The sequence below is a fragment of the Homalodisca vitripennis genome, chromosome 2 (genome assembly GCF_021130785.1).
Source record: "Homalodisca vitripennis isolate AUS2020 chromosome 2, UT_GWSS_2.1, whole genome shotgun sequence".
Taxonomy (NCBI): domain Eukaryota; kingdom Metazoa; phylum Arthropoda; class Insecta; order Hemiptera; family Cicadellidae; genus Homalodisca; species Homalodisca vitripennis.
The window spans coordinates 102102374-102126487 of record NC_060208.1 but is presented as its reverse complement, the minus strand read 5'-3'; the positions used below and the strand labels follow the sequence as shown (position 1 = coordinate 102126487).

The 24114-nt window shown below is 32.1% G+C and overlaps 1 protein-coding gene across 2 annotated transcripts in view; it reads right to left on the bottom strand.

The window, feature by feature from the left end:
* Nucleotides 1-5216: 5216 nt before the first annotated feature.
* The window catches only part of LOC124354474 (leucine-rich repeat-containing protein 40-like), a 39185-nt gene continuing 20287 nt past the window's right edge, over nucleotides 5217-24114 (bottom strand). Inside the window, exons 6-9 of one of the 2 annotated variants that reach the window (XM_046804948.1) lie at nucleotides 21199-21278; nucleotides 18817-19022; nucleotides 12127-12169; nucleotides 5217-6624 (exon numbers count right to left, since the gene is read on the bottom strand). In XM_046804948.1, the coding sequence (XP_046660904.1) occupies nucleotides 6506-6624; nucleotides 12127-12169; nucleotides 18817-19022; nucleotides 21199-21278 (448 nt within the window). In that variant the 3' untranslated portion in view covers nucleotides 5217-6505. The remainder of the gene's footprint in view (nucleotides 6625-12126; nucleotides 12170-18816; nucleotides 19023-21198; nucleotides 21279-24114) is intronic. The other variant, XM_046804949.1, reaches the window with a different exon arrangement.

The window sequence follows — 24114 nt, the reverse complement described above, 5'->3', positions numbered from 1 at the left end:
CTAGTTTTTGTGAATTTGATAGAGAATTTGCCTAAGAAATTGATCCTCAGCCTCGCTAGTTTTGGAGTAATAAAATATGGATCAATATCACACGGATGGAAAACATCAACCGATTCATTTCGCACAAATTACATTTATTGTATGTTGATAAAAAATCGTTGTTAAATACTAAATCAAAATAAAAACTCGATTGCTCGGCCGTTCTTTGGGATCGTGTCTAAAACATCTCAGTGCACTCAATTGTTCACCTAAAGAGGCAATGCGAACACCATCTAGATTACTCTGAGTGGCTACTGTAAGACCAGACAGAGCCCTTTTGAGGCCTCGCATATAGAAACGATGCAGAGTTCGTTTTAAATCTCTTCAGATGTAAACTCCAGGATTCAATTCTGTGACAGTATCAGATTTTAGACGCTGCATTGAATTGAAGCCAAACTCAGCATTTACATTATTTCTTTGGTTGTAACTTCTATGGCGAACTGATTGGTCGTCTGTAACAGTGGTGGCGTCTACTTGCGTAAATTATAAGCAAAGAATTTTCATGTTACACAATGACCATGATAATAACTTTCAATAAATATTAAACAATTAATGTAGCTCTGTTAAGAGGTAGTTTAGTACCGAACTTCTAGGATTTGTTTCACGGGGAACATAAAATGTTATAGTTAAAAACAAAAACATTTTTAATCGTACAGAACCTGTGTGTAAGTTCAATACTTTTAGATCATGTAGCTTGTTTTGAGAACATAGGTAAATAATTGGCTTTATACTTCCACACAGGGTAATTTTATAAATATAATTATGCAAAGATTAAAACATTTAAGACGACAAAATGTCTTTACTTTTGTATATCCTACTCCAGATGTATCACAATTAAAGACATTTTTGCTATTCATTTTGTGGCACCGTTTGAGTTACCTAATGAACTTTTTTTAATACCTTCCACGTTATTCAAGTTTACCACAAAGAAGAACATATTAAAAAACCAGTAGTTTTTATCTGCGAACTTCAGTTTTTCAAATATTAGTGGCTATAAAGGACAAAGTAATGATGTACATATTTGAGGCTAAAGATCTAAAAAAAAAATACAAAACTTGAAAAACGCAATTCGTTTTAATGCAATGTTCCTTGCGCAGACTAAACCTTACAGTTAAAAAGTTTCAATGCTGCTTGAAGTAGTGTAGGTTTTATTAAATATTTGTACCTGTGAATTTTCTCAGGAGGACCTGATCGGTTGTTTTTGTGGAATTGCTCAGGTTATAGAAAATTATGAAATTCTAAACTGTTAAGCTTTACAGTACTTTTGGGTTGTGCAAAATGCCCTCAGGAATTCGGTGCATAACATAGTTGGCCGCCCCTTAGAAGATGATGATGAGGAAGAGGGTGGATGACCAAAACACTTATTAGTGAATAGTTTCATGCAATTGTTCCATCAGACAGAATGTTTCTTATAAAACAAAACTTGATTTATAAAACAGACTTCCTAAAAACTCCAATTGATTCTTGAAAACTGTCCTTGGTTAGTTTTTTACAGTAGTAGTCCAGATATATCTTTACCTTTTAAATATATCTGATACATTAAAAAATTGAGCTATTTATAGTAGTAAAAGAAGCAAATGAGTATATGTCTCTCAAAGCCAATAATAAATTATGGGAACCATTGACTGCCATACACCACCACAAACTAGGCTATATAGACAGATGGACTAACTGACGACATTTTCACTGGTGACGAGTAGTATTTTTCTTGCCTAACTGCTATTAATCCTGTGATTTTTGTAATCCGGCTCTGGTGAGATCCCAATGTAATATTTTATAGCACAATGAAATAAAGGATAAACAGGCACAATGCACATTATCAAAAGTAATTTTAATTTTATTTAGAAATTTTAATGCTACACAGTAAACTATCCTATAACATTTTATATATTCTCTTTGAGTATAAAAATACACTTGTTAATAATTTTTATTGCTACTAATTTACATCAAGTAACTCAGTTGCATAATATCTGTGTATTATAACAAGATTAAATAATTACAACTTATTTTTTTTAAACAAAGTTCAAAACTCCATAGTTTGAAAACATCAGAACGAATTAGTAGAATTGGAATAGTAAAATAACATGTGGGTTTAGTTGTATTAACCACAAACTACGGCATGCTTTCAGAGGTAGAGCATTCAGTTGTAGGGATATTCTAAGTAAAACTTTAATAAAAGTATACACACAATGATTTATATAGTATGTACCAGAAATTGGCCTGCAGACCTCATTGAAAGCCCTTGACTTGCCTAAACATATTAATATCACAAAAACGTATGACACAACAATTATGTTGAAATAACTAAAATATTTTTTATAACTGATGAAATGAACTACGCAGGGCTTTCTTTGACATGTTTCAAATTGTAACATAAAAAGCTGGATGAATTTAATCTTGATCTCAAACACCAAACTGGTCTAACTACTGATGGTTGTTCTATGGCTGAGAAAACTATAGTTGTTGCTTTGATTCCGAAGCATAAATATGGTTTTGATGCATTATCATTGGATAATACACCAACATTTGTGTGTCAGAACAATAGGTTTTAAAAATGTACTGCATATTGTAATTAAAGGTTTTAAGTGTTGGTTTTTGAGTTATATTTATTTTTTAACAGCTATATTCTTTACTACTGTTAACATCTCATTTTACCATTACACAAAAATTACAACAGTAATTATTATCCCAACTAGCCTACCTCTGAAGTAACATTTCCATACAGTTGATACGTTTAAAACATGTATAAAAAGTCACCACAGGACTGAACAAGGGCTTTGTTATTTATTAAATTTTAAATTGTTATTTTTATAATTTGCAACAGAAAAAAGCACCATGTATTTGTCTAAAACGTACAACTTAATTGTGCCAATAGCAATTTAATTTAAAAGAAATATAGCTTAAATTATATGTTGATCGCTTAATAAATAAGCCAAAACAACAAATATTTAATTTCTGTTTATAATATAATTCATCTCATGAGCCATTGAACTTGTAATAAAATGGGTCACTGTGTTGTAAAAAGGTTATTTTACACATCTTGTTGGATTTTAATTAAACAAAATGACTAATACTGTCCCTAATTATTATATGTTTATATAAGTACATAGACTGAAAACAGAACAAAATTATAATCGTTTCACACAGAAGAACTTACACAACTAGAATATCACTTTATTATGGTAGTGGGTACTTATTTCTAACACAACTCTTTTATCTTACTAAATTATAAGAAACTATTTATTTGAATGTATTTTTAAGGATAACTCAAACAGGTATAAATGCGAATGGTTGAGATCAGCACTTCCTTTACTCTATTGTAGAACAACATAAATTCATTGAGTCATGTTTTCAATATATTTTGAACTCCTTAATTAAAAAATATCAAACTTTTATAATACAGATACATAAAATAAAACTCCTTTTTACTGTAATGGAATATTGTATATTTATTTCTTGAATGGATTGATAATACACAATTAAATAACTAGTCTTAACATTAAAAGCAAGCTAAAATGTCTAAATTATTATATTAAAAATAAGTATTAAATTTTTTGTTTTAAATAATATACTGGAGTTTTATAAAATTTAGACAAGTACAATACAATTATCAACAATTAGCAAACTATTGTAGAGTTACATATTATATCTTATTCTGATAAAAATAATACAAACTGAAAATTATTTTTTTGCTTGTTGAAACTAACTACAACCGCATACATAGAAACATTTGAACCCTTAAAGATCTGTTAAAAGTTAACACATCTGAATGCACTTTTTGGTCCAAAAACCAAGTTAACAAAAAAATGTTCATAACTTCATAAAAGTATAAAACATGTTATGTATTATATTTATCTATAAAAACATTACAAAACAATGAGGTAAAATATTTGCAATAAGTCTAAATACTAAAAATAATAGTAATTTTCTAACATGAAATATTTTCAAAAAAGAAGTTTTTCTTGAAATCTTATATTAAAAGTGTAAAACAAATATTACTGATAAATATGATTCGGAATTACTAAACCGTTCTCTTTAATGTTTTGATTTAGCACAGTTGAATTCAATCCTTTTTTCTGATATTAAGGAACTTTACAGTACAAAGCAACTGTTACTGATTAAATACCAATTAGAAACTGTTGCTGACTGAACAATGACAGATGGCAGAATAGTTTATGTTTACTGAAACATGGGCCACGATTTACTGTGCTAATCTTGACTATGTGAAAAATAATAATGTTAATATTTCCTATAAAACCTTTATCCTTAAAATAGGCGTTTATTATTCTATTCCAAAACAATTCTATCTTAAAAATTGATCTTTATAAAAATGTTTAGAATTTTTTGAAAGAGTAACTCTAAGATTTTATTTGGTTAAAAAATTCATAAGCAGTAAATTTTATGAAAAATATAAACTTTTTAAAACAAAAAACTTTTGAGTTTTCCTTAAAAAAAGAACGCACTCTAAAAGACGATTAAAAACAAATATGACATTTTATTGTTTCTTTACCAAAGCTGTATTTTTAAATTGGCAAAACCAACTCTATCATTAATTGTTGAAGTTAGTGTGGTTGGGTATCACTTTATTAATACCATTGAAGTATTCATTTGTTACTTCATTCTAGTAACTATAAAATAACTTTTCTTAGAGTTTGTATCACTGTTAGGCAACTGCTATAGTGGTTGGTGTTCAGTATGACTAGGAGGAACATATGGAATTGAAATGAACTAGACACTTTGTACTATGTGATTAACGGTTAACAAATATGTATATAACAAATGCTCACAATATGTAATACATAATACATATTTTACAATTTACTCTTTGTCTATAAATATTATACAGAAAACAAAATTGTACAATGGTAGAAAATTGTAATTGTATAGTTTCCAACAAAAATCTAAATTATCAGTCTTATAAGGCAGTGATACACTAAACTGGAGAGAGCAAACTACCGGAACTGATAACAGAGTTCGAACAGAAATAGAATAGAATAGAAATACAGTTAATACATATTTTTACACAAAATCATTATGATGTATAGATTATTAAATTTTCAGATTGAAAGATAAGAAGGAATAATTCAATTTAAATGCTACGAGTTGGTAATGAAAATGTCCCTTTAGCAGTGAGAAGAGAATTGAGTTATTGGGTAAATACAGTAAAATATGAAATCTCTAGTAAATATTTTGTTTATTTCGAAAATTACATTCATTTAATTCTATATAGTGTAACTTACACCTAATGAGCTTATGAACTGTTTATAAAACCTTCACTTTTGGTGTTGGATACAAAACAACTTTACAATTACTTTGAGAATTACATAGATGAAATTAGCTTGGCTAACAATCCAATTAATTAAATAAATGATACTGACATTAAACACAGTAAACATTTAATTAGTATTGAAGTAATAATACAAAGTTCGAGAAGAGTAAAATCCAACAATTGTCAATTCTTGAATATGAAGGTATAATTAAATTTACTTAAAGTCTAACCAAAATTCACACCAATTTGGCAGCCAGCTCTGTTAATTTGCACGGTTTTATATAGATTGATAAATAACAAAATCATTTTTATTGTCATGCAATATCCTTAATACTCAACTTTGTGCTTATGACTTTCATCTATTTAAAATAAATACACAAGCCCAGATTAAAACAATTGGAAACCACACAGAAATATTAAAGTTTGAAAAATGTCAAGTGCATTTTCATATAATAATGATCACAGCATCCCAGATATTAATTGAGAATTATATTGGTTTCATAACAAGTTGTTACTTAATTTATAGGTGCTTAATATATAGTTTTACATATATTTTAAGTATTAAAACAAAATGTTTTAAATACAATTTTAGATTTAAGGATAATAGATGATATGTGACAGTACATAAAATATTGCAATTTTTTTATATCTTTGTTACTAAAAAACAGTTCGACTGAACACATTTAATTTCAAATTTGTGTGCAGGTTGTATAAGCATAATAAATATTAATACCAATTTATAGGTCAAAATCTGTGGTCTAAAAATACACCATAAGCTACATTTCAAATATCTTATAGTGACGCTGAATCAACTGATTCTTCTAGATAATTTAATCAAAAACATATTAGCAGTTAATCAAAAGTGCTAACAACTTAAGAGTTTACTAAATATTGAGACCAATTCAATGATCAATACTGGAGCTCAAAAAAAGGGCTGGCTAAAAATCGGATTGAGCCCATCTCTACTACAAAGATTTTAAATCTCTACAATACAATAGAATCACAATTGAACATTATACATAAAAAAACAACAGAAAAATAAATAATTACAAAAGTTTAACATCATAATTTGACGAATACAACGAATGAGTGTGCACATGACAATCTGAACATACCAAGTTACACATATTTACAAAACATATAACATAAAATCAATATAAACAATAACAAGAGCATCACCAGCAGTTTGAGGAGGGATCAAAAACTTATCCATCGCCCGTGGTGCCAACAGTCTTCATAAATGGCACAAAATTTGCAACGTTTTACAATGGGACCACCAGGATTTCTTACGAACATCAGGAGACGCTTTAGGCAGTCTAGAAACAAAACAAAATTTTTTTCTCATAAAAAATGTGCAATATTCATGTGATATTTATTTATAAAAACATTTCAAATATATACAGACAAATGCCTTCTTAATCAAAAAATCGGTAAATTAAAAAAGTTATAGCCCTTTAAGATACATTTTCCTTATGGCAAGAAAAATATAACAAACATAGCCTTTATTATATTATATTCAACTTAAAAAGTCTTTTCAAAAGACATAATTTAAAATCTTTAAGAAAACACAAGTCTTGAGATGTCCACTTTTAGTTACCACTGATGAGTGACACCCATACCACTCTGACTGGCCTTGGAGAGTAAGGCAAGAAGTCTAAATTAACTTTAAATTGATTTATTACATTAAAAATATTAAATTAGCATGAAAAAATAAGAAAGAAACATTGAAATTTCTCATTTATGTTTTAAACAGTTATGTTCCATTTTAACTTCTCTACAGAATTAAACTGCTTAAAATAACAAATAATGCCTAAGGTTATTTCACACTTCGAACAATAGTACGCAGTGTACTTGTGTTGGGTAGCTCTGTGCACCGTAAAGATAACACTTAGTTGCATGCGTTTGGTTGACCTCATCTAATGGCAGTGGGCACAAGAAGTGTTCGTGCTAATATTACTAGTAACTGATGCATATTTTAGGGAGGAAACGAAACTTGATGTAATAAATCACATGTTTATTTATTATGGTTGTATGGTCAGCTCTACTATTGTGCATTGTCTATATGTGCAACATATACCACAAAGTAGTTCATGTAGCAACCGTGAGATGGTAATATGAGAGCCCTAGATCCTAATAACTATGCTAGAGGTACACGCAATGGTTACTAGAGTGTAGGAGTATACAGCTAAAACATATGAAACAGTAGTAGGTCATGAAATATTGAACAGATCCCATTAGAAACTACACTATATTGCGATGTCTTAAGACATCAATCCTTAACTGGGAACAAACATTTTAAATGTCAGTACAAAAGTGACAAACATTTATATAACTTCATATACTTTCAATGAGTAAAAACAGATAACATGGGCATGTGTGACTTTGAAACCAACTTTATTCATGATGAATGAATAAATTAATTTACTCAAAAAAGATACTATATTGATTTTTTATATATCTAAATAAGAAGATATACCCATATAAAATAGGTTATAAAAATAAAAAATATATAAAATATATAAAAATTTTATTAATACAAACACAAATAGATTTACAAATCTATTCACAGGTTCTAAGGAGCCTGTGCGTAGCTCTGAGCATTAGAATGAACATGTAGCCCATAATAGAATCTGGAGTGTGTTTAAAAGTGCAGTGTAGGTAAAAGAATAATATTAATAAAGATTATTAACTCAAAAAGTCAATAAATTAACAGATCTTTGATTGACTATTTATTAAATTTTTCCAGCACGGAAATTGATAAACAAAGGAAAAGGATCAACAAAATTTAATTTAAATGAGATCATTGTAATATTTAAAAAAAGGATGTGGTGGCAATAATAAAAAATCTTGTATAATGAACCCTTTGTGATGATTGAGTGGAAGGAGTGAGGTGAAATATAGTTAGTTTTGCATATTTGATCAATATGATGGTCTAAGGACCAGTGAGTAATATCAATATGATTCAATAAACCAACAACTCTCTTTTTAACTGCTGAAATAAAAGTTTAATTTGAACGTTTTAAAATCTAGAAAATGTTATTTCAAATATCTGTTTAGCATATTTGAGATATAAAAGCAATTCATTATAAAGTCTTACTAAATTGGAGAGGTGGAGAGCACATTTTCTGGAGATATTTGGTATTTATGCCAAACCTTCTTCCAAAACAAACTTCCAACAAAATCTTGTTGGAAGATTGTATTAGGCTAGAAAATATTTTGACAAATGAAGTTACTAAAGACATTGACATAAATTAACCCTGTAATGAAATTTAAGTAAAAACTGGAAAAGTACCCAAAGTATCAAATCCACAAGATGATTTCCTGAACTACATCTCCAGTAATAATATTACTTGCTGTTCCTCATTTTAAGAATCTTGTTGACTTTACCTGTGTCTGTTGCTAGAGATAAGCACAGTTTCTTGAAACTAAAGTTAAGTAAAACTTACATTTATTCAACAACGATCCCAGAAAAACCACCCACATCCACCCTATCAATAGATCAAGAAATGGCCCAACCATATATTTAAATGAAATTGTGGCACCCTGTCACAAAACTAAAACGTGGATAATGAAATGATAAATAAATCCTATGTAAGGTTTTAGAAATAAAGTCTTTCTACAGAATTACAAGAAGAATTGGTTTTTGTTTTTACTTATCAAGTTCCTATTTTGAATAAAATAAAAAAGCGTGAAATATTTAATGTGAATTATGGTTAGCTCCAGTTCAACTTCCTCTTATGTGCAACATCTGAAATCTAATGCTGTTGCAGACTTGACTCCTGAAATCTAGAGTCATGATTGTCTGAAGGGATCCAAAAACAGTCAGTGACGAAGAATGAAGTAGTTCAAAACGAACCCCCTGCACTGTTTCGACACTGGTGACACTCAGACTACAAAAAGTACTGCAATCTAGGTGAAGAAGTATCCTCAGTGTCCCATCAGGTGCACAATTGAGTGTACTATGATGTTAATTAACATGATTCAAAAGCACAGTGGAGCAACCGAGTCTTCTACACAGTGTGGGTCGCATTAAATCAGCCCTTCTCACCATAGGTGCGTTATGTGTGAAATATTCTGTTGTACTGGTAATTAAAGTCTTGCTGGGTTCTCACTTAATCTTAACCCAAGGACTGGCAACTAAATTAACTCTACTGGCAGGCCACCTTTTCCAGATTTTGCAAGAGTATTTTATAAAAAATATAAGAAATACTACGAGTTATTTGATTATGCATTGTCACATATCATTTGTTTCATAATAGCCTGTATTTATTACTATGCATACTTTTATAAGTCAATTTTTTTAGTTTTTTGTTTGAAAATTTTACTTTTTAATAGATTTTTTGTTTTAGGGGGATGGGATCATACCTACAGAAGTGGTATAATTGTACTAAATCAAAATAAAAAAAAATAATTATTATATATTTCTCTACTTTCAGAAAATATATATAGTTTGATAGATTTATTTAATGTATTTTTAATTTTATATTCATAAAACTTATAACAAAGCTTTTTTGACGCAAATTGATATTTTACTGCTAACATACTATATTACAACAATAGTTTTTCTATACATGAAACACTATTATATCACATCAAGAGTTAGCAATGACATATAGATATTGGTAAAAAATACAAGTACAAAATTATGTAGCAAAACTTATTATATTTATGATTCCGAAAAGCATCAATTTTCTGACATGTCAAATCTACAAAACCTGATTTTTAGATCTTGGGTAAGATACAAGCTGGGGGCGGTATGCGTCCAACAGTATGGTTTGCTAAATAATGAATATAAAAGGAGATAAAAATTTACTGTTTGTTCATATCAGAACTCTCACTATTAATCGGCCCGTAGGAGCGGTTCACATGAGCGAGAATTGCGCAAGCCTAATCGTGACGATTGGTCCTGCCACAATTTAGAGCAATTTCACACAGGCCACAAAACTCCGATGAAACACAGATAAAAGCTGTTGGCTGTAGCAGCGATATTGCGGGACCTTTTTAAACGGACAAGACAAGTTTCGGAGTTTTACTGCGACTTTAGATCCCCTTCCCTGCTTGATTCAGCAATAGTCTCTTTGATGACACAGCACCAATGAAGAATATTTTTAAATTTTTTCTAATGCTTCGCTGTTTTGTTATTTAAGGTAACACAGAAGAAGCTGAAAAGCGCCAAGACAGTATAGAGCGTATTCTATATTGAGTTCAAGGTTTCTATCTAGTCAGTTTGCCTAATGCTACTGCACTCAGAGCTTAGGGAAGACGCCAGAGTTTTCAAAAATTATTACCAAATATCCGAAAAATCATTCAACGAACATGTGTGGAATATTAACTTATTTCTTGATCCTAGAACAAAGGATTATACTCTACTTCTATTATAAGCTATATATATATATATATATATATATATATATATATATATATATATATATATATATATACAATATAAGTGAACAAAGTTTGTGGTACATTTTTAACAGTAAAACAATGCTAATACCAGAACTGAAATGTAATGCACCCGTATTCAAGCTGAGTTGTGACGCAAGAAACAGCAGCATCATAAGTACCAAGTGCTGGACCACTGCACACACTCATAGCGCGTTTTGGCCCTACACACTGAAATCGGCCACTCCGTGTGAAAGCACCGATGCTCACCATTGTTTGCAACTCCATAAGTCCAACAGACGAGCAGTCAGTGATAGAGAACGAAAAGCTGAGTTCAGCGTTTTGTGGCCCATGTAAGACCTGCCTAAGTAATGTTCTGAATCATTTTATGGAGCGGTTCATACGAGCGAGCACAACCTGGCCAATCCCAGCCGACAGCAACGTGCAGGCACGACGATTGCAAACAACCGCCCACCACTACAGGATTGCAGCCGACAATGACAACGTAGCAGATATGCGGGAGCATCGGAAGGTTTCAGAGGTATTGCCAGTCGATCAAGGATAGTAGCGTATGGTCCACTCTTCTTGAAATATGAATGCCAGTATGTTCGACAGAGAACTGTTTGTAGAAGAAATTATGAACAATCCAACCATCTTGAACATCTCGATTAATAATATTTCGTAGCAATAAATATTATTATGTTTATTAATTATCAGCTTCTAATTAATATTCGTTTTTATATAACAATAAAATGTTACTTATGTTTTTAAAACTGAAAATAGTAAATTAAATACTCCTGCAGTCAAGTAGAATAGTAATAATAATATGATGAATGTTAAAACAACAAATATTGTAAAAACAAAAAAAGTGGGGCTCACAGTTGATGACTGATTATTCATGTAGACTAGATATTATTTTCTTTCTTACATCTCAAATAAGTATTTTAATATTAATAAAGTTCATTAAAACATTTTTTAAATATTATTTAAATTAGATTATGAAAATAAATTGAATGTAGGAGAAATTAATTTACTCTTTTTAGTCAATTAAAAAAGAACTTCAATTTTTTACTAATTCAAAAAGTTATTTTAATTCTATTATCCTTTTGAGATTTTGGTGTAAAATATGTACAGCCTGCTTGTTCATAATATGTAATTGAATGAATTCACATAAACAACAATTCTTCTATGCATCAATCAGCAATGAATTTAATTACGCAGAAAAATAATTATGTTTACTCATCAGTAGTATTTTGTAGAATTTATGCCACATTTATTTATCATTGGATGAAACTTTTTGCTATAGCTACTGATCGAAAGTATGTAAAAAAGCAAGCTTTTGTTATGAAATGCGCAGTTATTGTGTTGATGCAAGCTAATAAATGAAATGCAATGAAGTTGTGAAATGAGCTTCTTATGAAACGAAAACTCACCCATTAAAGACTCCTTTGTCTGCTCCACTAAAGATTCTTCTTCCTGTTTAAGGGGCAGGTTTTGGATATTGTTTAGATATTGATAAATATATTAATCAAAAGCATGATAAAAAAAGGGAAGCATCATTTAAGAACATTTACTGAGGAATGCAATAATGTAAAGAATATTATTTACTTAACAACCGGACAGTTGTATGTTAAAAATACTGCTACAATGAAAAAAATGTTGAAACAGTTACAACAAGATTAATACCAATAAACTACAATTTGTTTAACATAAGCTGGAAAAGAAGTTTTACACTGCAATGTATCTAATATTGATTAGATATACATTATAAACCTGTGTAATAAATTACTATTAGATTTTTTTATTATCTATATTTTTCTAGCAATTATAGGCTAAATATAAATAAGTTGTACACTTTCCAACAAGCAAATTAGTCAACTCATGTTTTCAAGCCCACTAAGAAAACTCAAAATTGAGTTAATCCACTCTTCATTGCAAACCAAATAAATTGATAATGCAAAAAGTATGCAAAACATTGTAACACTATATACAAATATATTTTTTAATATAGTCAAAGGATAAGACTGACTGTTAACTATTTCAAGTCTTATCTTCATCATAATCATGTGATTGGCATTAAAATAGACAAATCCTTTAAAATAAGGATAAACTTATGAGCAATACGGAAAGTTACAAGGGTTATCCAGAAAGTAACCACCATTTATGCATAGCACGAGAAATAGTGTGGGCAGTGCCATCATGTTGACATCTGTTTGTATAGTGGTTCAGTACACTTTTAACTGTGCAAGGTAAAGCATCGTACATTCACATGTTGTCCAGTTATAATCTCAAAACATAAGTGTCATTATTTTCTATTGAAAATCCCACCAAGTGTGAAGTGTGTGGTGTTATAAGATTTCTATGGGTGAAATATCACTCAGTAAAAAAAAATTGTTACACACAGGGTATTTAAAAGACTGTTTAAAGATATGACAAGTGCTTGAATCTGTTTAGTGACGATGTAGAAAAACAGAGAAGTTATAGCTTTCAGACGTACAGAATAATTTTTTATCTTTACTGGTTTAGATTTCATTTCAAAATGGAAGTTACTTTATGGATAACTCTCGTATTATTTCATGATACCAGCAGAACTTAAAAACTTAATTCCAGCAACAATTACAAATTTCTAATGCAAACACAAACTCCATTCAACACCTAATTGTAATACAAACACTGGCAAACATTAAAAACCCAATTCTTTCATCCAGCAACTTGGAGGTCAAGTATGAAAACCATTCTAAAAGCAAGTTCTAATCCGTCAGGTATGTAGAGGTGTGGAATGGCAGAATGATTTATGTGTAGCTGTGTTACTCAGCTCACTATGAGGTTGACAGAATTGCTAGAAGTTTGTTGAACTATATGTTGCTTAGGGTCACAACAGCTTGAAGATGAAGTTAGGTTAAAGGAGAGTGTCAACGCATCAATAACTAACAAGTGGTATTTCACAGAACCTTTGAAAAATCTTGTCCTCAGCCATGCAGGTACCAATTCATCCAACAGGTGCAAATTAATATTAGCTGAGCGAATCCAATTATTGCTATTGATTGAACCAATAATTAATTTTTAATTTAACTTAATTTGACCAAATAAATAAATTTGTGACCATTTTAATTGTTACTAACTTCTTTTGAAACAATTCACAAAACATCTGTTACGATAATTTTGATTTAATACACACAGAAGTCATGAGAATGACTTATTATTAGATTTCAAAATTCTATAAACAATTCTTTATAATCTCCCATCTAAAAAAACGTTGGTTTTTTTTGGATCTCATAACATCTGCATCACTACAGTGATATTGACATTTCCTGTTGAGATTTCCTTCACCTATACAGTTCTTTATTCACATTTTGCAATGTTCTGTGTGGTTCAATTGTGTTCTTAATGTTAGCAATTGTGTTTCATTTTCCAACATCTTTGGATTTCTCAGATATTCTTTCACCCAGTAACACTTATAAATCCAGTTACTTTGATCAAAAGAAAATTAAACATCAGCCCAGTCTATCCCATATTAAATAAAAGAAGTGGCAACATTAAACTATGTTATAAACTATGTTCCACTGATGTTCTGGAACTCCCTCTACAAGAAAATAAAAAAAAAAACTCGAAACCCAGAAAAACTAAACCAACCGACAAGGGACTCAAACTCACCCTTACCCACCAAAACATAAACTGGCTGTCAAAAAAGACTGACCGATTATCACACTTTCTCAGTGACACTCAACCGGATCTTATAATTATCACAGAACATGGCCTCTCACAAGAAAACCTAGAGAACACAAGGCTGGATGGCTACACACTAATAGGTGGCTTCACACGGAAAACTCACATTAAAGGAGGAGTGGAGGGTATGCAAAAAATGGCATGGAAAAGCATATAAAATTCCTTGGCGCACGCAACGAAGAGTCTGAGCTAATATGCGAAACTGCTCTTTTTGAAGTAAAGCTAAAGAAAGAGACCATCCGTGTACTAGGAGTGTATAGGCCCCCAAGAGCCAATCTAGAACAAGCAATCGAAATTTTATCAGACCAACTTGAACATGCTCTTCGCACAAAGAAGCCCACTGTCATCATGGGTGACATAAATATTAACAACCTTGACGAACACGCAAATGACTCTGACAACAATAAGCTTGAAGAACTCTTAACCTCCTTTGACCTTACTAGGCTAAATCTACCACCCACTAGAATCACACATGAATCAAAAAGCTCAATAGACTGGATCTGCACAAACGTCGACCCCCAGCTCATTCAAACCTCCATACTATTAACTGGACTCTCAGATCACATGGCTCAAATCGCCACATTTCAGCTACCATCACTAGACAAACCAAAGACAACCATAGAAAGAAAAAGAATAATTAACAAAAACACATTACAGCTCTTTAAAACCAGACTAATGGACCAAAACTGGGATACTGTCTGCCTAACACAAGATGCCAATCAAGCCTATGACATTTTACACAACACAATACAGACAATAATGAACGAAGTCTGCCCTATTAAAACAACCAGAAACAAGAGACATAAACAAAGAAAATACTGGGATGACGAATGTACCAGACTAAAAAGTCTATATATTGAAGCTCTGGAAAAAGAACTCTGCACAGGCCGACCTGAGGACAAAGCTGAAACTGCAGCAAGGAAAAAAGACTATGACCAAAGGCTTAAAACACTGAAGAAAACACAAACATCTGACTACATTACAAATGCCGACAACAAGTCCAGAGCTTTATGGCAAGTAATAAACAATGAAAGGAAGGTAAAACCCAACCAGGTCAACAAATGGAAACTCATTGCAGACGGCAAGACACTACAGGACCCTGCTAAAATAGCAAACTGCCTCAATAGTTACTTTGCAACAGCTGCTGAAAGGACACTCCAGGCAAACAACATTAACATAAAAAATAGCAGCCAGGAGACACCCCCAATCACTAACTTCAAACTTCAACTCCAGCCTGCAACCCAGACAGATATACAAACAGCCATAGACTCTCTAAAACCTAAAACTTCATCAGGAATTGACGAAATATCAGCCAAACTTGTAAAAACCTGCAAAGAAGAACTCACTATTCCACTAACAGCTGTTATAAACAAGTCTCTTTGACAAGGTGCCTTCCCAGCACAACTAAAAATTTCCAAAGTCTATCCAAAATATAAAAATGGGTCAACCACGGACACAAAAAGTTACAGACCAATATCACTCATCTCCACATTCTCAAAAATGTTTGAAAACATTGGTCTCAACAGACTTCTTTCTCATCTAGAACAAAATTCACTTCTAACAAACCAGCAACACGGTTTTCTCAAAGGCAGGTCTACTACTACGGCCTTAGTACAACTCACTGAGTACATAATTGATCAAGTAGAAGATGGCTGTGCAGTAACTGGCTTGTTCCTGGATTTTAGTAAGGCTTTCGACTGCCTCAATCACAAACAACTCCTCAAAAAACTAGAAGCCCTGGGCATTGAGGGGATGGCGGGAAAATGGTTCCAGTTGAAATTCAGCATGTAGAGAACAACACTCTTCATAAAATACATTCTGAAATGACTGCCGTGCAAAGAGGAGTGCCACAGGGATCAGTTCTGGGACCGGTCCTGTTCCTCCTTCTCACAAATGATCTCCCAGACTATCTCCAGGAACACTGCCAAATCACAATGTACGCAGACGACACGGTCCTCACACTAAAAAATAGATCGGTAGAAACTCTAAACAGAAACGCCAACACTACTTTCAATAAGACTAAACAGTACTGCACCCACAACGAACTTGCACTCAACGAAAAAAAAAAACTGTCCAAATCAATTTCACTACCAAAAATAAAAACACAAACATAACACTTCCTGGGCTAGAAGCACAACAGAATACAAAGTACCTTGGAGTCATTATGGATTCACATCTTACATGGAAGCAGCACATCGACCATCTCTGCAAGAAACTTAGTTCCGGCATTTATGTCATTAGGCGAATAATGCAAATAAGCGACCAGGAAACTGCAAGAACAGCCTACCATGCCTTATTTGAGTCACACCTCAGATATGGCACGGTGGTATGGGGAGGACCTTCCAACAACAACCTCGAAAGAGTACTGATCCAACAAAAAAGAGCTGTAAGATGTCTTGCAGGCCTTAGATACCGAGAAAGCTGCAGAAATGCCTTCAAAGAGCTGAAGATTCTTACAGTAACTGCACTCTACATCCGTGATGCTATTCTCCATGCCATTTCAACAAGCCAAACCAGACATAGAGACATACATCATCACAACACTCGAAATGCAGCAAGTTTTACTCTGCCACCACATCACCTAAGTCTGTACGAGAAAAAAACCATCCTACAAAGGAGCACTTCTCTACAACCATCTGCCCGAAGAACTCAAAAAAGAACCAGCACATCGCCTCAAGATCCAGCTCACAACATGGCTACAAGACCGACCTTTCTACACTGAAAAAGAATTCTTTGACAACCAGCTCTTCTTTTAACAAACTGACTGTAAAATAAAAAAAATGTTTGACGCATGTACTATTCTCAATGAATACGTAAATAAAGATTATTGTCTATTGTCTATTATAAACAAAACGTTTTAAATTATTAGATGATGTAAGATTTCAAACATCAAATGGTTTCTGAAATTCTATGGTAACTCAAAAGTGTAAAAATTTTGTTGGATATTCTTATTATAAGTCTTCTTAATGCAATGTCATTCTTTTAATATCCAGACAGAATTTATTCTCCCAACAGCATATTGGTGAGATTTGAAATCATTGCCTTCTGAAGGCGTCGATTTTGCTTGCACTGACTTGTGTCTGATCAGTTGATAGATCATTATACTGTGAGAATTTATTGTCAAGGTGAGGCTATATTGTCCATGATGGTAATTTATACTTTCGAAACAAGAGTGACCTTCAGTTACTGATCAATAACACAAGATCATCAGTTAATGACGATCTTATCTGACTTACATGTTCCTCATCAGTAATTCACAATCGTTCTTGACCCACAGCCGATCCAGTTTCAGATAAAGCTGCAGCTTGTGTCCCATACAGCAAGGACCTCAAATGTTGGTGGAATATTGATTCTTTGAAAGATCTTATCTGACTTATATGATTCTCGTCAGTAACACAAAATTGTTCCTGAGCCACAGCCAATCCAGTTACAGGTAAATAAATCTGTAACCTCTGTGTTGAATACACAGAGGATCTCACATATTGGTGGAGAATGTAATACAAATATGCCAAGTGACAAGTTAATTGCCATGATGTATAAGACATGATGATTGCATTATGTCTATATTGTTTATCTTCTGAGGCAATGACTTGTGTGATACTGACTCTCAGATAGTGAATGTAACTGGTATGCATACCATGATAAATGGCTGAAAATTGGATCTGAGGCAAGTTATGTCTAAGAAATAGTTTAGTGTTGATTCAAATGATTTTGTATTTTTTTTTTGTACACAAAAACTTGATATTAGATGTAGCAAACTCACAACACAAAGTTCTTGGGTTTTAGCCATACATCTCATCTACTCAAAGAAATCATGAATATTTAAAGACATTTGAATAATCTGACTTTGAGTCAAGTCTGCAAATATGAACAAGAGTCATAATATCAATACTTAAATACCAACTCGTTTGATTGCAGTACAAAATATAACAATAAGAACAGAGTTGTGAATAACCATTTAAGTTGACAGGCAAATAACATGGCGTAACCTCCATGCAGTCCCCCTCCTTCACAGCCTTTAATGGTACACACAGACACAAATCTTGATACGTGGTTCAATTTGTTTGTATCAATAAATAAAAAGGTTTGGTAGAATCAACATTTTACTATATCATGCTTCTAATTATTCTAAGAAGTAAATAAAATAAAAACTGACTTTAGAAATACCACAAAATGATAAATATTTGTGTCTAGCCTGTGAGTGAAAAATCCCCTTCTATGTTTACATTTACTCCTACCTGGTCTGTTTTTATTTATGTTACTAGTAACGTAAGAAAACAAAAATGAAACATTAGTTTTACAATACATGTTGACCTCCAAGTAGCTGGACTAATTGTCAGTCTGATTGACTAATTTTACACCAATTAACTGCAAACCACTACAATAAAGATACAAACCTCTGAGTCACTGAACTGTCCCTCGAGGCACGGCAGAGACCTGAGATCCACCCTGTGGTGTTTTGAGGTCTGGACGTGTGCCTGGCCTGGCACGTAAACGAAGCCACTCAACACTAGTGAAATGGGGATGTTACATTCTCGGACTTGTATTGGGGGTTTCCACCCGAACTTGAACTGACCAGGAGTTAGGAAGTAACGAGGCACATCTAAAACAATTTTAGGATTTCAAAATTTAAAAAGGTAACTATCATTACTAAAACTATACCAAAAATATTAATGGAACTTAAAAATAAAAATAAATACTAAGCTTAATGAAAGGAAAAGTGTTTCTTCAATGCATTTTACAAATTTGAATTTAAAACTGATAAATAATATTTCTTACAATTTAATATTTGTGCACTTTTTAAATGAGTCACACAATGACACTTGCTATGATAGATGGAAAGTTTAACTGCTTGTTAATTCTGTGCTTGATTTGTAAACAATGTCCAGGCTATATACATTCAACAACCTAAAGATTAGTTTGATAGTTTCATATAAAGTGAAAGCATCATAGATATATATATATATATATATATATATATATATATATATATAAAATACACCAAACCGTTCTCCCGCTATCCATGCACGGGTGGTCTGCCTCACCCAGTATATATATATATATATATATATATATATATACATAGGCATACCACCGTTCAGTATGGATAGCGGGAGAACGGTTTGGTGTATTGTCATAAAACTAAGTGCTTTCCCCATAAAACGCCCATGGGGAGTCTATTGAAAATATGTTCATCCAAATCTATGTACAGGATGTTCCAAAATTAAGAGTCGAGTGTTTGAATCTAAAACTTTTTAAATGTAAGCATAGGGCAAACCATACATAATTTTAAAGGTCTTGTTAAACAGAACTCATTGAAAAAACAGAATTTACTTATCTAATCCATTTTTAAATGGCCACAGGTTTTTTTATGTTAAAATTTACAGAACATCCTGTATGTTTTATCTGTTTGAGTATTGTTTATTCTGATTACGATTTCTTGTTCATGATAAAACTCAGCTTCATTCTGATCAGCCACATGACTACTTTTAAGCGTATTTTGGTGTTGACCCCCAACTCAAATTTTAAAAAATTAAAAATTCATATAAGTCAAAATGTTTAAATAGCAACATGCACAACGTTGTACATTATTCTAAAGGTCTTGTGAAGAGGAACAAAGTTTGAGGAATATCAGCTGTCGTCAGCGAATATACATCGTGCGAATGCCTATCCGACTCTTGATGATTCATGTACATAAATACAAAACTGCAAGCAAAATATGGTTTACTGAACTAGGATAATTTGTTGATTAGGTTATTTATCTACGTACTTTTATACACAAAGGACAACAAAATTACGTTATCATGATCAGTAAATTGCGTTATGCTGATTAGCTTTTGTTTGGAAATATTTGCAGTGGACATTTGATGGTCCACGAACTTAAATATAGAAAGTACTAACTGCAAGTCAAATATTATTTTTAAAACTCAAGACAATTCGTTATTGTGATTATCTACAATTTTTTAAACACTAAGTATGACAAAAACGTGGTAACAATTGATAAATTGTACACAACCGATCAGGAGAATCTCCGCAGATTTGGTTGCCAAATCCCAAATCTTAGTTAAGATTTGGCTTTGACACGTTATCAAAATGCCATAAAAACTTAAATTTTAAACAGAAACCTTTTAGTGGCAAAGAGTGCGACTTTTCTGGGACTAGTAAATACTTTGCAAGAATAACCAGACAACATTCCTGATCTATCATGAAATTCCCTGACTTTTCTATGACTTTCTCTATATTGTTAAAACTCCTTCACTATTCCCAGTTACTAAAAACCCTGATATTATAAATACGTTTACCCTGATACTTTTTATGATTTGTAATATATCCCTCGTATGCCCACTAAATATGTACAATAGACCTACATTTTGTGGATATTACAGCATTTTTCTTCAGAATGATTGTCTCGTATGGACGCATCCTTGGCTGTTCCCTGATTTTTATATTCTAGAATCTCAAGTTATTGACTAGACTAGAATTTATTAAATTCTTTTTAGAGTGACAGGAACGGTCAGCTGGTCAGCTGAAGAGCATGCAAGCTTTTCTGAAATTTTTCTATTAAGGGAGTGAGAGTGGAAATAGTGAAATTTGACACTGAATGAATAACACGTTTTCGGATGGATAGTGAATAGTTAAAATATAATTAGTGAAATAGATGACAGAATATCAAATAATTTGAGACAATAAAAAGCTTCTTAATATTTATTTTAAATTTTTATTGTAAGTCAGTTGAGTTTGTTAGTGTAAACATTGATAATAATATGTTTAATACTCACTACTTGGATCAAAATAATCGTTGCTGGAACTCGAGTCAACTTCCCAGTTCTCTTCATCATCACCAGTAAAGACAGACTCCCTGTACACAACATTACACAGATTAAACAGTTACACATTGTAACAGTATTTCAAAACCCTTTGACCCTAGAGGCTGAAGTACAAGTTGGAAGTTGAGCTAACGAGTGATTACAAATAAATCAAGGTATTGCTGATATGTTAGTATTTTCATCTGAAACCAATATTGATAATTATAATGTATCAACTTTAAAGAACGAGTATCAGTAAATATCATTGCTCAAGTGGTTAAACATCGAGCAACGGTTTACAGTCTAACATTTGTGAGGATACTTGTAATTACATTCAAAGATTGCCACCTGATCTGTTATGTAGACACACACTACTTTTCCAAGTCTCAACAAAGGTGTATATGCAATAAACCTTATCGTGCAGCGTAAACCTTTTTTTATAGAATGGCAAGGAAGTGAATGTACAAAGAGTAAAGTAGGAAACATTTAATTCAAACCTAGCATGGTTCAGCTAATAACCAGGTCAATTTTTAGGTACAGCTCTGACCCACAGAATGACCTCAGCCATCCACAATAAGTAAAATTAGTATTGAACATATAAGACAATTTTCATATCAAATTTAAGCAAATAATTTGTTTAGAGAATAGTTTTTATTACAGTAATAATAATAGTAAGAAGATTTATGTATGTAAAAATCTCTTTTAGACTAACAAAGCAAATCATACAGTCATTTTGTAGTAAAGGTATGCAAGAACCACAAGGGTACAATCTTTCAGGAATTGTCAAATTTGCAGTGATTTGACTATGTTCATTTGAGTAAATCACTCACGGATTTTCTGCTACAAAATAACCGTAAAAAAGGAATTCTAACTAGTAAAACACAGGTAATAGTCTGAAATAAAATTATGTACTTCATTAGAAGTTAGATGAGAATAAAATAAAAAAAATAACTAATAAACATTATAAATATACTATTTTTAGTGCTATTCTTATCTCCAATAGCCCTGTTAATGACACTGATACTAAAGTTCGATTAACCCAGCTAAATGTGACCACGACTACCGTAAGTATGCAAAAACTTATTAATACAGGGATTACCATAATATATCCTAATTTACAAACTTAATATTGATTAATAAGAAAAGTTTATTTATATAATAAATTACGTGACTTACTTTCCAGCTGCAACTAATATGTGCGTTCTAACTACATAGCATTATAACAGAAGCTAACAATTAGTGATGGGTGAATCCAGAATTTTTAAATCTCAAATCCAATTCCAAATTTTGTAAAATAAATTCCTGATTCTTGAATTTTGAATTCTAATATATATTTTTAAACCTAAGTATCATTCAAACGGCCACGTCAGGGGTCATGAAACGATTGTCGCAGAAAAAAGCTAAGTTGTTTCATAACAATTGGGTACAAATTTTGTAAGATAACATAGTATATATGTAAGTGTAACGGTTTCTCGGTTTAAGTTATTTTATATTGATTAAACTAAATATTTCTATAAATAAATTGATAAACCTTTAAATGGAAGATAGGTCTTTAAGCATGGGAAAAGTAAAAAGTGCTAATTTCTAGTCATGTAAGTTAATTAAGTAAGGGTGTTGTGGCACATTTTAATCTTGCAAACAGTCCAATGTATTTACCAGTGAGAGCAGGAGCACCATCACTGCATATTGAAACACATATTCCCCAATCGATTTTAAAGGGTAACTTTCATGAACAGATTAATCATACATGCATTCTTCTGTTGTGTGTTAGGGAAGTGGTTTGCAAAATAGAATGTTCTCTTTAATGCCTGCACCCGTTTCATCTCAGACGAAACACAACATATGAGAACAATTGCCAATGTCAGTCGATTTGTCAATTTGTAGTGATAAAACTCACTTTTGTTTTGTCTGTCTCGTCTCTTAATTGGTCCTTAACCTTTTCAGCCATATCAGACATTCTTTGTCGTTACCAAGTCATTTGACAGTGGGCTGTTTTTTTTAACATTAAAGCCTCTTAGGAACTTCACTTGTGAAACCATGTAGCAGCAGGCAGTATCAATTCTTCTGCTATTGTACGAGGTTTGGCTCTTTGAGCAATTTTTAATGCTACATCATATGAAGCATGAAGATCATTTTCATAAGTAGTACTTATCTTAGTAAAATTGTCCTATTTGATTCTTCAGAGCCTGACGTTTTTGTTTAAAAAAGCTTACAGGTTTATCCTTGAGTCCACAATGTTTGGTTTCCAGATGACATAGCATTTCTGATGGTATCTTTGATATAAAGGACAGTACTTCACCACACACAACACACTGCGGCTTATTTCCAAGGGACGCGAACCAAACTTCAAATAAAACTTGTATTTCTTGGATTTTTTCTTAAGTTTAACCTGCCTTGGTATTAACAAAAGCATTTCTTTTTAAAATGTTATCCATTATAACGTTGAACTAACTCAAAACAGCAAAATAACTCAGGGAGGGTAAGAAACTTAATGTTGGATGGGGCAGACCAAGTCATCGACGCTCTGTGTTCATAAAATATCCCACAGGTAACAGCACAGGCTGATTGTATCATCCGCAGGCTTTATAACACAATATTATATTTTAACTTTGTCTCCATGTTACCAGGGTTTACGGTACAAAAATAGTAATTTCACGGTCAATAGTTTTTATAAACATTATGAATAAAAATAGAAAAAGATTGAGTTTTTGACACGGAGTGGCCGATTTCAGTTACCTAGCGCCAAGCGCCATGAGTGTGCATGCAGTGGCCTAGGACCACTGCACAGACATTCTCTCGGCCACTTGAGGCATGTTTCGGCGCTAAGCACTGAAATCGAGTATTCCGTTTGAAAGCACTGATGCTCACCCACTTCCAACACCATAAGTC